The 14724-nt window shown below is 43.3% G+C and overlaps 1 protein-coding gene across 19 annotated transcripts in view; it reads right to left on the bottom strand.

Annotated features, from left to right (window-relative positions):
- The window catches only part of Rcbtb2 (RCC1 and BTB domain containing protein 2), a 49080-nt gene that overhangs the window by 13581 nt on the left and 20775 nt on the right, over positions 1-14724 (bottom strand). For 17 of the 19 annotated variants that reach the window (XM_029468815.1, XM_021181209.2, XM_021181210.2 and 14 more), the window contains 6 exons: positions 8536-8691; positions 8157-8307; positions 5772-5938; positions 4051-4209; positions 3823-3930; positions 2549-2691 (listed from right to left, as the gene is read on the bottom strand). In XM_029468815.1, coding sequence (XP_029324675.1) covers positions 2549-2691; positions 3823-3930; positions 4051-4209; positions 5772-5938; positions 8157-8307; positions 8536-8691 — 884 coding nt within the window. Of the gene's footprint in view, positions 1-2548; positions 2692-3822; positions 3931-4050; positions 4210-5771; positions 5939-8156; positions 8308-8535; positions 8692-12045; positions 12104-14724 lie in introns of all 19 variants that reach the window. The other 2 variants (XM_029468826.1, XM_029468827.1) reach the window with 1 other exon arrangement.

Below are 14724 nucleotides of genomic sequence, written 5' to 3'. Positions count from 1 at the left end.
TAGCCACTGGGAAGGGCAGGGAGGTATGGAACAAGTCCTAGCAGATTACACATTTCTTTCTTGCCACATGCCTGCGACTGAGGCCTGCCTGACACTGTGCAAGCTCAGAAGGACAATGCTGGGAAACTACAGAGAACAGGATGGTCCTTTCAGAATATCCATCCTGCATCACCAAGCACACTTGTGTGGACACCAGCAAGCGCACAAGTGCACAGGAGAAACCCCAGGGTTTCAGTCAAGGATGCTGGGCAGGATGCTCAGAGCCCGGAAGCCACGGGCACCCCATCCTCCCCTTCATTGCTTCTCTGCTTCCTGTTCTCTCCTCCACTTTAGTGGCCCACAGTCTGCTCCAGAGTGAGCCAGTGGGAAGATGTGGTCTCATTCTTCATCAGAGAAAGCAGGGCAGTCCAAGCCAGTCTATTTGGAGATGCTAAGGTGAGTGCAGAAGCACCCTGGGGAAGGGCTGGTGAGTCACCTTTCTGTCCTTGCTGCCTCCGTGTGACCTTTAGCAACACTGCTCAGGCAGGGTACAAAGTGTCTACTGGCTGGCTGGCGGTCTAAGGTGTTGCTATAGTTACAGTCTTAAGCCATCCCTTCCGTTCTCATTGATCTCTTTGGAAACTATACCAGTTCAGCACTGAACTATCAGCCTCCACTATCTCTCCTGTTCCCCATTTAAGGAGTCAAAGGCCCTATTTTCAAACTCTTAACTTAAAAGTTTCCTTTTACAGATCTATATAGGTTTTATAAGATTGACCATATTACTCCCAGGATTCAGAGGGAGGGAGCTTTGATGAAATGCCTGACAGTAGGGAGAGAGAACTTACAAAGCCCACCTCCAGGGCTTTGTAAGACAGGACATCAAGTGAGGGATGGGGTTGCCATCCCATAGTCTCATCTCTGACCCATAATTGTTTCTGTCTGAAGGAGTTAAAGGGATGGAAATGGAGAGGAGACTGAGGAAAAAGGTCCAGCGACAGGCCCAAAGTGCAGTCCAGCTCAAGGGGAGGTCCCAAGGCCTGACACTATTACTGAGGCTATGGAGCGCTCACAAAAAGGGACCTATTATGACTGCCCTGTGAAAGACCCAACAAGCAGCTAAAAGAGTCAGATGCAGTTATTTTCACCCAAACAATGGACAGAAGCAGCTGACCCCTGTTGTTGAATTAGGGAAAACTGAAAGAAGCTGAGGAGAAGGGCAGTCTTGATCCTGTAGGAGGACCAGCAGTCTCAATTAATCTGGACTCTTGAAATCTCTCAAACACTGGACCACCAAACAGACAGCATGCACCAGCTGATATGAGGCTCCCAACACACATACAGTAGAGGACTTCCGGTTCTGTGTTCATTCAGAGATGATGCACCTAACCCTCAAGAGACTGGAGGCCCCAGGGAGTTTAGAGGTCAGGTGGGGTAGGGGGTTGGGGCATCTACGTGGAGACCGGGTGGGGTGGGGAGGAGGTGTGGGATGTGGAACAGTTAGAGGCTGGATGGGGAGGGGCGGGGAATGGAATATGGAGTATGAAAAATGAATTACAAATAAAATTTAAATTTAAAAATAAATAAAATGTACATCTCAAAAATAAAAAAAGATTGACTATGTTTACAGCATGTACATAAAATGACATGTATTAAGAATTCCAATGGAAAAAAGATGAAAGAAGTGCCTACGTGCCAGCACTCTATTTATGCATGTAGTCACTTTAAATCAAATAAAAAAATACCATGTGGGATAAAAATGGGAAGAGCACATTAATTTCTAGAGCGACAGTATCACTGGGTTATAGGGGAAGTAGTGTAATGTTTATGTGTCATACCACTGAGTCAGATGATGGAAAAGACAGTTACATGACTGCCCAAAGGAGCCAGAAGCTTTCACAAGCATTAGGATCGTTTGGAAACTACATCAGTGCATAAAACTGAATTCTCATTTTCTAACACTTCACTCCTCTGTGTGGCAATAGTTTGGAAGTTCAAACAACAAAATCACCCTTCCTTCCAACTGGCCACTTTTATAAGTAGCTGGGAGATTAGCTCTCTACAAAGTACCATCATTTTTGGGAATTAGCTCTCTACAAAGTACCTTCATTTTCCCAAGCTATAAAAGGCAGATGTCAAACATTACCAGCTTCTCCTTAAAGATAAAAATTAAAAAAAGGGGAGAAAGCACTTACAAGACAGCCACACACAGAACTGCGAGTGACAGTTCAGTCACTGTAGTTTGCACAGGACAGCACTGGGGCTGACATACAAATGACATACAGGGAGCTGACAGCAGGAGAGTCTGTGGAGCCTTGGCTGTCCTGGAACTCACTCTGTAGAGCAGGCTGGCCTCGAACTCAGAGATCCCCCCACCTCTGCCTCCCAGGTACTAGGATTAAAGGCGTGCGCCACTGCCCGGCAACAAGGCAACTTTTAAAAAGGAATGGACAATCTGCTTAGAGACAAGTCTAATGATAAGAGTACTTTCCACAATTCTATACCATGAATTCCAAGAGCTGTTTAATTACTAGAGACGACTAAGGCGATTTGGAAATGTACACATTACCTGTCCTTTTCCACAACAACAGGGGTAGGATAGGACTGGTTACTTTTATTGCCAGTGCCCAACTGGCCATAAGAATTTGCACCCCAAGCATATATTTGACCTTCATCTGTTAATACTAATGTGTGTGCGTAGCCACAGGCAACCTGAAAGGACAAAAAAAAAAAAAAAAAAAAAAGTCAGGTCTGCAAGTAACAGGAAATGTTTCATCACGGCTACAGAGTAGGTTAAGAACTGAACTGAAAACCAAGGGCAGGCAGCCTGCCCATAAAGGCCAACACTACATTAACAAGTACCCTTCGAACGAGCACAGGCCCAGCTGAATGGCCAGCGCTGCAGATAGCAACCCCAGTTCCTCAGCTGGCTCATCTACTGCACCCAGCTCTCCAACAGCATTGACTACTGTTATAAAAACCAAGGGCAATGAGCCCAGGGTAAGACAGACGCATTAATCCTTTCTTCTAGTTATTGAAGGAAAACATGTTTAATGTGGAAAATGGAGAAACGTGTAAATATGAAAATCTTTCAAGATCAGGGCTCGGCATGATCAGGGATCAACATCATTTTTTCCTACTTATTCAGATATAGAAATATGCACTTAGACATTTTTAAGTGGTAGCATATATATGTAGCTACCTTGTATCTTTTTAACCTAACACCTTTATTACAGTGCGATCTCCCTATTATTAAAAGTCCTTTGTAACCTGGGTGTGATGACACAGATTATAATCTCTGTAGTTAGAAGGCTGCAGAACCCAAGTATAAAAATAGCCTGAGCTAATGTGAGACTGCCTCCTGAACAGCATCATCTATCTAATTGTTCATTTGCCATTACACTAGTAAATTATTTTTCTTACATTCATCTTAACCATTTTTTGTTTATTCTCTTCCCCAAAATTCCTTTGTTAAAATTGTAGCTTTTAATGCATATTAATTATATATATTAATGAATTTTATTGTGACTTAACTAATTTTATAAGAGTCTCTTTCTTCAGTTCCTTAGGACAATTCTCTAAGAGTAGACTTACTACAAGCCAAGAGGCATGAAGATTTTTAAAACTGTTGGTGTATATGTTGTCCAAGACACTTCAGGAAAGGGTGTGAAGCCTACATTTCCAGGACAGCGCACACCAGTACCATAGACCCAGCATCTCCCTGAAGATCTGCACCTTAGTTCAGGGGAAGGCTTTGCCTTTACTTCAGCAGAAGCATCCCAGCAGCTGAACATGCATGAGGACACTCGGCTCTAGTGCACCCCCCACCCCCAGAAGACGTACCCGCTGGACACGGATGCCTTGCAAGGCAGCCACTCTGCATGGGGTGGGCTGGTTGCCGCTGCTGCCCAGGCCCAGCTGCCCATTGCCATTGTAACCCCAGACGTAGACCTGGTGAAAGAGAGGGAACTCAGCATTCAGCAGCTCTGTTGTGAGGAGCATGTCATGATTATATGACACTAAGGAGGCGAAGAAAACATTTTTTCAAAAAGTATGAAACAACTTTCCTACCTCTCCAGTGTCCACAACAGCCATGGAGCACATCTGCCCACATGCGATGCTCATAACTACTTTATTCTGCAAGCATCCGGTGACTCTTCGGGGAATGGGCTGGTTAGCTGTTGACCCAGATCCTACTTGCCCTGAGTTATTATAACCCCAGGCAAACACCTATGGGAAAGAAAAGACTGATAAACAAAGCGAACGACTCATAACTGCCACTACTGGACACTGGCCAGCGCTCGGGGCACCTCAGCACCCTCCCAGGGAGCTTCCTCACCGTCCCCAGTACAGGCAGAGAGCGTACTACAGAACACTTGTAAAACTATCACATGACACAAAACTACCTCTCCACCTCAGCCATAGTTTTCAACATTTTGGGATTTGGTATTTTATAAGTAATACAAATTAATAATACAGCAATATAAAAGTAATAATGGGTCCTTTTAAGATTTGTAGTGATTGAAGTCCTTACTACATACAAGGAAACTTCATAATAAAACCACCATGGCAATAAATGGCTACCAAGAATAAGGCTGAATTTGAGGGAGGTGGGTAGTTAAATATCTCTGCTTAGCTCAGCATAACTGGTTACCTTTTGACATCCTGGCACAAGCTAGGTGTGATGGATCTTGGTTGTCAACTTGACTTATCTGGTATTAACTAAAGCAAATGGTTGGACACACCTGTGAGAGACTCTTACTTGATTAAATCATTTGAAGTGAGAAGGTCCACCTTTTACCCAGATCTTTTGAGGTGGGAAGATTTACCTTTGATCTGGACCACAGCCTCTGCTGGAGCTGATATAAAGGAGATGGAAGAAGAAAGCGTACTTCTTTGCCTACTTGATCTTGCCTCACTCCCAAGGCCATTCCATTAGAGTCTACTTCAGGATTCCAGTGTATACTGAAGCCCAGCTGAGACATGCAACCTCATGGACTGAATAACTACTGGATTCTTGGACCTTTCATTGGTAGACAGTCATTGTTGTACTAGCTATAGCCTACATAGCCTATAAATTCCATTGTGTGTGTGTGTGTGTGTGTGTGTGTGTGTGAGTGATGATAAGATAGATGATTGATAGATAGATAGATAGATGAATATAGATGGATAGATACATAGATAGATTCATTTTATAAGTTCTGTTTCTCCAGAGAACCCTGACTAATACACTAGAGATATCTGAGAAGAGAGAAACTCAAGAGAAAATGACTCCACCAGATGGTGGCAGGCAAGTCTGTAAGGTATTTTTTTGATTAATGATTGATGTGGCATGGCCCATGTACTGGCAGCAGTGCCGCCCCTGAGTTGGTGGTCCTGCGAGGGATAAGAAAGTAGGCGGAATCGCTTCTCGGCCTTTTGGCTAAGATCAAGTGAAGAAAGCAGGCTGAGCCATGGGAAGCAAGCCAGTAAGTAGAGTTCCTCCGTGACTTCTACTTCAGTTTTTGCTTCTAGGTTCCTGTCTTGAGTTTCCTCCCTGACTTCTCTGGATGATGAACTGTAGCCTGAAAGCCAAAAAAAAAAAAAAAAAAAAACCAACCTCTTTCTTCCCCAAGTTGCTTTTGGTCATGGTGTTTTATCACAGCAGTACAAAGCAAACTAAGACAATGACATTCAATTTCATTGCCTAATCACATTTTGGGGGTAGTTAAAGGAATCTATAGATCCTACTGACAAAAGGAAAGAGAGATAGAGAGAAAGTCAGGTCGGCAGCTTGGGCTGGTTATCCTCACCTCCCCATCAGATGTTAGAACCAAAGAATGGTAAGACCCACAGGCGACCTCAATGACTTGTTTGTTTGACAAATTCGTAGAGATATGGCAGGGCACTAAACCATGATTCGTTGTCCCATTGCCCAGCTGGCTATAAGCATTGTGACCCCAGGTAAAGACTTCTCCATCTGAAAACAGAAAAAGGTAAACAGCCGTCACAGCCTGTGCTTCTCTATAGGACAGGACAACCCGCGCCTGGATTGCCACTGATGGAATCCACCATTCAGCAGCAAAGGATGCTTGACTTCCCTTCCAAATTCCCCTCCTGGGGGAACCTACTTGGAAACACAAACTGCTTTCCACATCCAAGCAACATGATGGAATTGAAATACATAAAGTTAAAATATAGCTAGACGTTGGTTTCTGAATAAGTAAAGTGCTAAAATCAAAGTGTCAGGTGTTCCTTAAGTCTTCTGGATCTTCACTTCCTTTAGATAAGATGACCAAATTTTAAAATTTATTATATTACTCATACAATTATAGAAATTCATAAAACATGTGCAATTTTATGGATAACAAATCATAACACCCACATACTACTCAGGCCAAAACATAGCATGTTTCCCCAAAGCCCTAGATATGCGTACCTTCCATAAAATGATTTAGTTTTCTGATTCTGCACTTTGAATAAATGAATCACATGTATGCTCCCTGTTATCTGTGTTTTCTACCGCATTGCATAGGCTGTATTCTGAGTGGCTTTCTCTGATTGTCTGGTTTGATTTTCTTCTTTTGTGCTATACAAACTGCTATAGAATTTGTCCAGTCAAGGTTCACTTGACAATAATTGTTCACTGGGTCTTTTCCAAATCTTCTATGATGTAGATCTTTTTTTCCTCTGCAGATATTTTCTTTTCTGCCATCTTATCTGATATTCTAACAGCTCATGTTTACTAGTCACCTGTCTACTACGTCTACCAGGTCTCTTGTGTTTAGACTCTACAGGAAGTTGGCATTTGGACTGAGCTGTGGTGCTGTCCCCAACCCAAGTGTAGCAGTGCTCATGCATGCTCACTTTCCACATGAGCAAGCAAGCCTACGCTGTTATCTGATCAGAGAGACCAAGACAGGGAAGAGCAGGAGCCACGTTCCCAAACAGGAGAGTGTCCGCTGCTTGCAGACTTTAGTCCTTTCCGTACAAACCCCACCCCTCCGCTCAGCTGACCGAAGCAGGCATTTAATGGAGAGAAGCACTGGCTGACTCTAAATCAGCAAGGAAAGGCCACAAGATGTGTCTTTCACCACATCCACAGTGCCTTAGTGCCCACAACTGCTTATCTTAGATCACATGTGGCTTACTAACACTGAAAAGCTGTCTCTGATGATCCTTCCAGGCTTCCGTAGAGGCAACTGTGCTAGAAAGGATCTGCATGAATCTCTATCACACTCTTAATATACTTCATGGCCTGAGACTCCCCAGACCATTCAGTCTAATGCGACACAGATCTATAGCTGCAAATTCAGGGATGGTTTAACTCACTCTTCTCCTTTTCCTTCTCTGGAATTCGCCAAGAAAAGCCTCGTGTTCAATCCTTAGGAAGAGGCCAATCCTGTGCTGAGGGTATGGCCTTTGCAGTCCCAGGGTATAGGAAGTCTCCTATTACACTCCAGTTACACAGTACCTTGACCTGTAACCCTCTACCTCAAGTGTACAAACCACAGCTCAGCATCAGCTAGGCAGGTAGGTGTCTCAACAGCAGAACAGCTTATAGGTCTCCTCTATCCTTACTTGACCTATCCCTACCTGACTTCACCTTTCCTTAACTGCTAAGCCATCACTCCAGCCTCAGGCTTGAGTTCATTTTTAACTAAGAAACGGTCTGAATAATCGGGCCTATACTGGAATCCCCTCCCAAAGTCCTGGAATGTACACCTCAAAGGCATAATTAAATTCTGGTGACATAGCCAAGAGACTGTTCTCTCTACACTACTAAGGCAAACTTCTATCAGCCACTACTTAATGAAAGAAGCACAGACTGCTAAGATTTAGAGGGATAGCAAAATGAACATTTGGTCTCTCAGTTCACAGCCCAGGAATCTAAGTTCAAAGTGTAGGCTTCCTAAGCTCCAAAATAAGTAGAGTTGTCACGCAATAATTCCACTCACTAAGAACAGAAAGGCTGAGTGCATGTCTTGCATCCGTTTAGACCCCATGTGTTATCTACCACCTTACCCTGCTACTCCAGCACAGTCCTGCTTCATGTTGCCCAACGCATGGCCAAGCTCACAGGGCAGAGCCAGCAACTCTTGCTCAATCAGAGAGTTTGCTCTCAATTTCAGGGCATACTGGTCTTATTTCTTAACAAATAAGCAATGCTTCAAACCTGTCCTTTGAGTTTCTGTTACCTGTTGTCGCAAGGACGACATGAGGGCCACTCCCATAGCTGAGGCTGGCTATTTTTTTGCCAGTTAGAGAATCCAGTCTCCGAGGCTCAATAGTGCTCTGAATGTCGCCTACCCCCAGACAGCCACTGCAGTTTGTGCCAAGCACAAAAATCTGTGGGGAAAAAAAAAAAAACAGGCAGTTCAAGGAACTCCATTTCTGAAAATTCTATAAATTACCTCAGGCAGCCTTCCTAAAGCAAACTGCCTTGTCATAGAATAAATAAAAATTGACTTTCCATATTTGTTTAAAGGATTTTCATTCCTTAGTTTCCCCGGATGTCTTCAACTTACAAACCCATTACTAAAAATATGGGTGGTTGAATTTTTTCTTCCAAATTACCTCATCGTTGACTGTAGTGTATAAAACTTCATTGCCAGCACTGCCGAAGACACAAGCCTGACGAATCAACTGTAACTCTTCCTCAGAACAAAGGGAAAAAATTGGCCACTTTCCCACATCTAACATCTTCAACGATGACAGGGTAGCCTGTACTGACTGAAAGGAATCAGACTTATATACTGAGACAACCAATCAAACACACAAACAAAAACATTCTTTGACTCTTCTTTCTCCAGAGTCGTTAACCTGGCCTGAATAGGAGTAACCCACATCTGGTGCTGTGTGTTGCTGAGAGTCACTCACAGCTGTAGAACTACACATAGCCCTTCCCGGTACTGCTCTGAACCAGGTGCCACTGGCCTGGGCAAAATCAGATCCTCACAGTCAACCCACCCACCCAAGTGTGGACCGTGGCCAGCTGAATGTTAACAGCACATTAAACTGTGGCTATGGCTTAAATGTAGCTATAGAAACAGGCTAGTTAAGCAGACAGAGGCTGGGGGAAGGAGGGTAGCTGCTACATCTTTGTACAGTGAAACTAAGAGATAGCTAAGAGCATATCTCTTAGTTCTTCTAGCATGGTTCCCCATCCCCACCCCCCTAGGGAGACCTAGTCTTTCCTTCATTCAAGGGGTTCTAGGTCTGTAAACTGCCTCAGCTCTGAAAACTGACTGATGGGCCATGAATCCCCATTACTGCAACCCAATGTAACATTTCTTTCCTTTGTTTCTACACAAACATATTAAACAAAAACTGAAACATATCTATTTCATCCTAGGAAACACAGTTATTGGCTTTCTAGTCCCAAAGGTCCATGCCATCTAAAACTCACTTGCCTTGCACTGCCCTTTATGGGCTAGGCTGGACTGGTTGCTTTTAAGTATCAACTTAGCACAAGGGTCATGGTAAGATTCTCACGTGTGTGAAGTTGTCTCCACCAGGCCCAGCTGTAAGGCATTTTCTCAATTAGTGATGGGGGGGGGGGCAGCCCACTGTGGTTGGTGCCACCCCTGGGCTGGTGGTCCTGTGTTCTGTAAGAAAGGAGGCTGAGCAAGCCAAGGGAAGTAAGACAGTAAGCGGCACCCCTCCATGGCCTCTGCATCAGCTCCTGCCTCCAGGTTCCAGCCCTGCTTGAGTTCCTGTCCTAACTTCCTCCAATGATGAGCTATAATCTATCTGGAAGTGTTAACTGAATAAACCCTTTCTCCCCAAGTTGCTTTTTGGTCATGGTGCTTGGTTGCAGCAATTGAAACCCAAACTGAGACACAGGCCTTTATGGGCCTTGTTTTGCCTGTGATGCCCATTATGGTGATAAGCAGGTTCATCTTGCCTTTGGCAGTTCTATGCTACTTCCTGGCCTACTGCTCTGGGGTCCCATTAAGCTCATCAAGTTTAATACATCCAACTGTGCAGCAGCATCTCCAACCCTAAGATCTGGCACAAGGACAAGGGCAACAACAAAGCTCTTCAAATGTGCTGGGACCCCTCTCACCATTTGTGTCTTACAGTATTAGTGAAGGGTGTGTCTTCTGGGCTGCCCATTCTGGAGGATTAGGTTTTAAGCAACAAATCTGCTCCAGTATTCCAGTTTCCCTATGCCTTAAAAATCACTTTATCGACACTAAAACAAGGAATACCAGGCCCAATCCCATTAGGCCATCTTTTTTTCCAAATAGTTCAACTAACCAGTCAAATAAACTCTTGGTACCTTTGTCTTTTTCCCTAAATGGTGCAAGGTTTAATAGTAAATCTAGAATCAATGTTCACTGGGCTCATATTGACAAACTCAGACTGATTCAACTTTATGTTCCTTCTACCACTATCCCACACCCTTAAAGTCCATGGTCACACACGCTCCCTAGACTTCTGCTTTCTGCTTGAATAAATCAGCAAGCCCATTAGGTTTCCCGTGGTACAATGTGGTCCTCATGGACCACACTTTCTGCTTCCCCACTCACTCACTGGCAGGTGACAACCAGTAGTTACTCAGCCCACAAGGTGTGGACTCAGTAGTCCCAATCTGCTACGGGAAGCACAGAAAGTTCCTGGAGAACCAGTGGTCCCTAGTCCACAGCAGATACTTGGACACGCTGGATCTACTGGCAGGGAAGAGATCAGCAGCAGCGACAGGGCAAACCAAGTTGGTGTCAAGAGGGAAAGCTGAGTGAGGGGTGGCGGGGGGCGAGGCGAGGGGAGTAATCGTCCTTCTGAAAAAGCTTTTTATCTGGTCTGTTACCTGAAGGTGCCACCCAGTCAAGGTGGACCTTCCTACACCAATCAAGACCATCCGGACACTTCTTCAGGTAAAGCTCCCTTTAAAGTGATTCTACTTTGTGGCAAGTTGACGTTCAAAGCAACCATCACTAAGAACCAACCATCCAGACAGCTTATTTGCTCATTAGCATGGGCAACCATACTATGGGAAAAAGTAACACATGTACTAACAGTTTTGGAGACTCAGAAGTCCCAAATCCAGGTGTCAGCTAGCTTGCCCCTAAAGAGCCCTCAGGAAAGATCTATTCCAGGCTCCACTTCTTGGCTTGCAAAAGGCTTTCTTCCCTTTGTCTGTCTGTCTGTACTGCCGGCCTCGTGTATGTGGATTTTTGTGTCCAAAATTCCCTTTCTGAGAAACACCCAAGTCAGACTGGATTAGTACCAACCTTAATGACCTCATCTTAACTAAGCTCATTACTTCAGTGACCTCATGCCCACATAAATTGATTGCACTGAAGTCCTGGCTATTGGACTTTGGCACATAATCTTGGAGGATCACAAAAACCCCAACAGTGCATGATAACTTCATGACCATATGCCCCTCTCTCCTAGGACCATATATGTGTCATAAAGTGGTTTTCAATTGTCTGTACACTGGAGACACTTTTACTTATATACTTAACTTTTACATTTTAAAAATATACATATCTAAATTCTCTCCCATCACGACCCCATTGGTACCTTTAATGAAGGTTTGTATACAATCAGTACTCATTAAATAAAGAAAAAAAATGTCTGATGGGTGGCTGCATGCCCTTGTTTCCAGCTCTTCGCTCCATGTTTCCTCAGGCTAGTTGCAAGCCCTAGGCCAAGAATGACACCTTCTACTTTCATATCTGGGACAACAGCAATGGCTGTCTCCCTCTGTTCAATTCTGAAGCAGTAATTACTGTTTTTTCAGTCACTAAACACCGGAGCATTTTGCCAAACAGTATCAGTGGGCATGCAAAAATAAACCTCACTTTGGAATCTGGCATTGTTTTTAAATCTCCCATGTACAAGAAGCTGCAGTGATGTGGGCTAGGTCCCTACACTCATGATGGGTATTTCAGGAAACTGAAGGCTTTATAGGATGATGTTATATTAACTTGGAAATCAACGAGTTTTAACATAAAATCAGAATTCTTTCTATGTATTTTGTCTCCTGGAAGAAGAGTGACTTGCTGAAAGCTGGTTCACAGATAACAGACCTGCGTTGTGAGATTCTAGTCTAAGATTCTATTTTAAAGTACCCACCTCCTCATATCATGAAGGAATCTTATTTCCTATGAGGTCTGCTTAATTTGTTTTCCTTCTGTAAATTTTAAGAAGAGTAAAATTTGAAACGTGGCATAAAGAATCTAATGGAGATGTTATTAGTGGTCTTCTATGGTTTTTATATATTCTCTCTAGTCTTCACAGTGATCACACAACCCCACAAGATCAGTTCCTTCAAGGTGCAGGAGAACAAAGGCCCATGCATGTACACCTGAGTGCTGAGCAAAAAGTTTCCCTCAGGGCCCAGTGTACCACCCTCACAGAGTCCTCAGTGGCTGCTTCCCATGCATTGCCAAGCTGTAGTAACTGATTACTAACTACCTCAGCCGTTTCTCCTTTCAAGCATGCTTTGAGATTTTATCCTGGCCCTTGCTACAACATCAAGTGGCTTTCTGGATACCAAGAATCAAGTTGTAAATTCTAACCACTTCCTAAACACTTGTCTACAAGTTAGTCACTTGAACCATCTCCTTGAGCAACGTGTACAGATCTGCATAATACTCAGGTCATGAGTCTCTGAACAGGAGGATTGCTCTGTGTGAATGAGGTTCATGCAATCTGCAGTCCTACATTTAGTAAGAAATGCTACTGAGCAGGGAAATGTCAGGTAAGATCGAATTACTGAATTAAAGACATAAAATAAGACACCACCATTCCTTCCTAGGAGGTCACAATCTAATGCAAAGTAGCCACAAATAGTCCAAGCACACTAGACATAGGAGTATATTACTGCTTTTCAAATCTGTGAGACAGCTAGATGCTTGGCAGTAGCCATATAAAATCCATCTTTTAAATCCGTGAGGGAACTATTACATAGCAGACTGATAGCTTAATTTATAAATGCACATACTATTTGGAGACAATATTTAATAGTAGCTGAATGGAAATGTAGCATTTTGTTCCAGGACACTCATGAGACACAACGTACAAAGATTTACTGCACAGCACATGTAGGAGCCTCGATCATGTGTCAACCATTCTGTGTGCCAGAAATGCCTACATTTTAGTCTTCCACTGTCAGGTGAGGGATTGTCTGAATCGCTAGTGTGCTGACCAGTATTTTTATCAACTTGACACAATAGCTAGGGTCATCTGTGAAGAAGGAATCTTAAGCAAGAACCTGTCTCCTTAGACTTGGGCCTGGGGTATATAAGAAAACAAATTGGGCAAGCCAGAAGCAAGCCAGTAAACTAAACCCCCTACATGGCCTCTACATCAGCCCCTGCCTTCAAGCTCTTGCACTGAGGAGTGATGCTCTGTGATGTGAATGTCTAAGCAGAAATAAACGCCTTTCTCCTTAACTTGCTTATGGTCATGATGTTGTTTCACAGAACAGAAACCTAAGACAACTGGTCATGAGCAAGAAAATGTAGGAAACTGAGCCTCACAATATTCATCATTAAGACAGTGTCTCTGGAATTTAGTTCCCAGGTGGTTCATGGACCCTCCTGACTACATGATCACTTCCTTTGGAATTCTTATACTACTTAATTCACCTCCTTTCCACTGCCCCTACCTGTAGCTGGCATCTCTTTGCAAAATGCAAGTAATGAGATATTAACTATGACAAGGAAAACATACTACCGGAAATTCACCTGCCATGAATTAGAGACTAAGATACACCCTGTTAGTCTGGGTGTACGGTCTGGAACAAACAGGCTCTGTATCTACTGAGAAATCCGCTGTATGGGCACAGCGAACTGGCAAGCTGTCACAATTCAGTTTAAACTACAGTCTATATAGAAGAATCAAAACATCATGTTGAGCATGACTAGTAAAACAATGTCTTTAAAAAATACGTGCAATACCTCACCTTTTGTAGGTTTCCTAGAGGTAACGTTTTGTATATAGTAAGGTAATTTCACTGCTGTTTCTGTGAATTCATTTAATTTTATGAAATCTCTTCCCAGAAGGAAGTAGGAATTTTTCTATTCACACGTTGTGTGTGTGTGTGTGTGTGTGTGTGTAGGGGGGAAAGGGAGGGGAAAGGGGGAGGGAGGGGAGAGGGAGAGAGGAGACAGACAGGAGATGAGCAGGCCTTAGTTCCTCTGAAGCTGGAGTTATAGATGACTGTGAACCAAGAGTGTGAGAACCAAAAACTCTTGTCCTCGGCAAGAGCAACAGGCACTCCTCATTGCTGTGCCATCTCTCCAGTCAGTCCTCTGCTACATTTTGTAAGTTTCTCAATCTTTATCAGTAGTTTGTAAGTTACTTTTATAAATTCCTACGAGGATTCACCCATAACATTCATGTCAGCATGTGTTTGAATTTCAAAGTCAGGCTGTTCTGTGCACTATGCTAGCTTTATATAATTATTATAATTTATTGAATTTTTACCTTTTTTATTTTCTCAAGTAGAAAAATAACAAATGACAATATTAAACTGTTTCATGGAGGTGAGCATATAGTTTGTAAACTTACCATAAGGCACAAGATAGCAATCAATAGGCAGGCTGAAATATGTGAAATAATATCTACTAGAAAAGGATGTCAAACAATATCTAAAAGATACAGGATGCAAAACAATATCGACTGGATATAGGGTGCAAAACAATACCTACTGGATATAAGATGGGGAATAATATTCTCTGGATACTGGATAGGAAACAGTATCACTGGATACAAGATGGGGAATAATATCTACTGGAAACTGGATGG

Source organism: Mus caroli, chromosome 14, assembly GCF_900094665.2.
Source record: "Mus caroli chromosome 14, CAROLI_EIJ_v1.1, whole genome shotgun sequence".
In the NCBI taxonomy this organism is placed as follows: Eukaryota; Metazoa; Chordata; class Mammalia; order Rodentia; family Muridae; genus Mus; species Mus caroli.
Note: the sequence above shows the minus strand (reverse complement) of the source record. Positions and strands in the feature narration are given on the sequence as shown.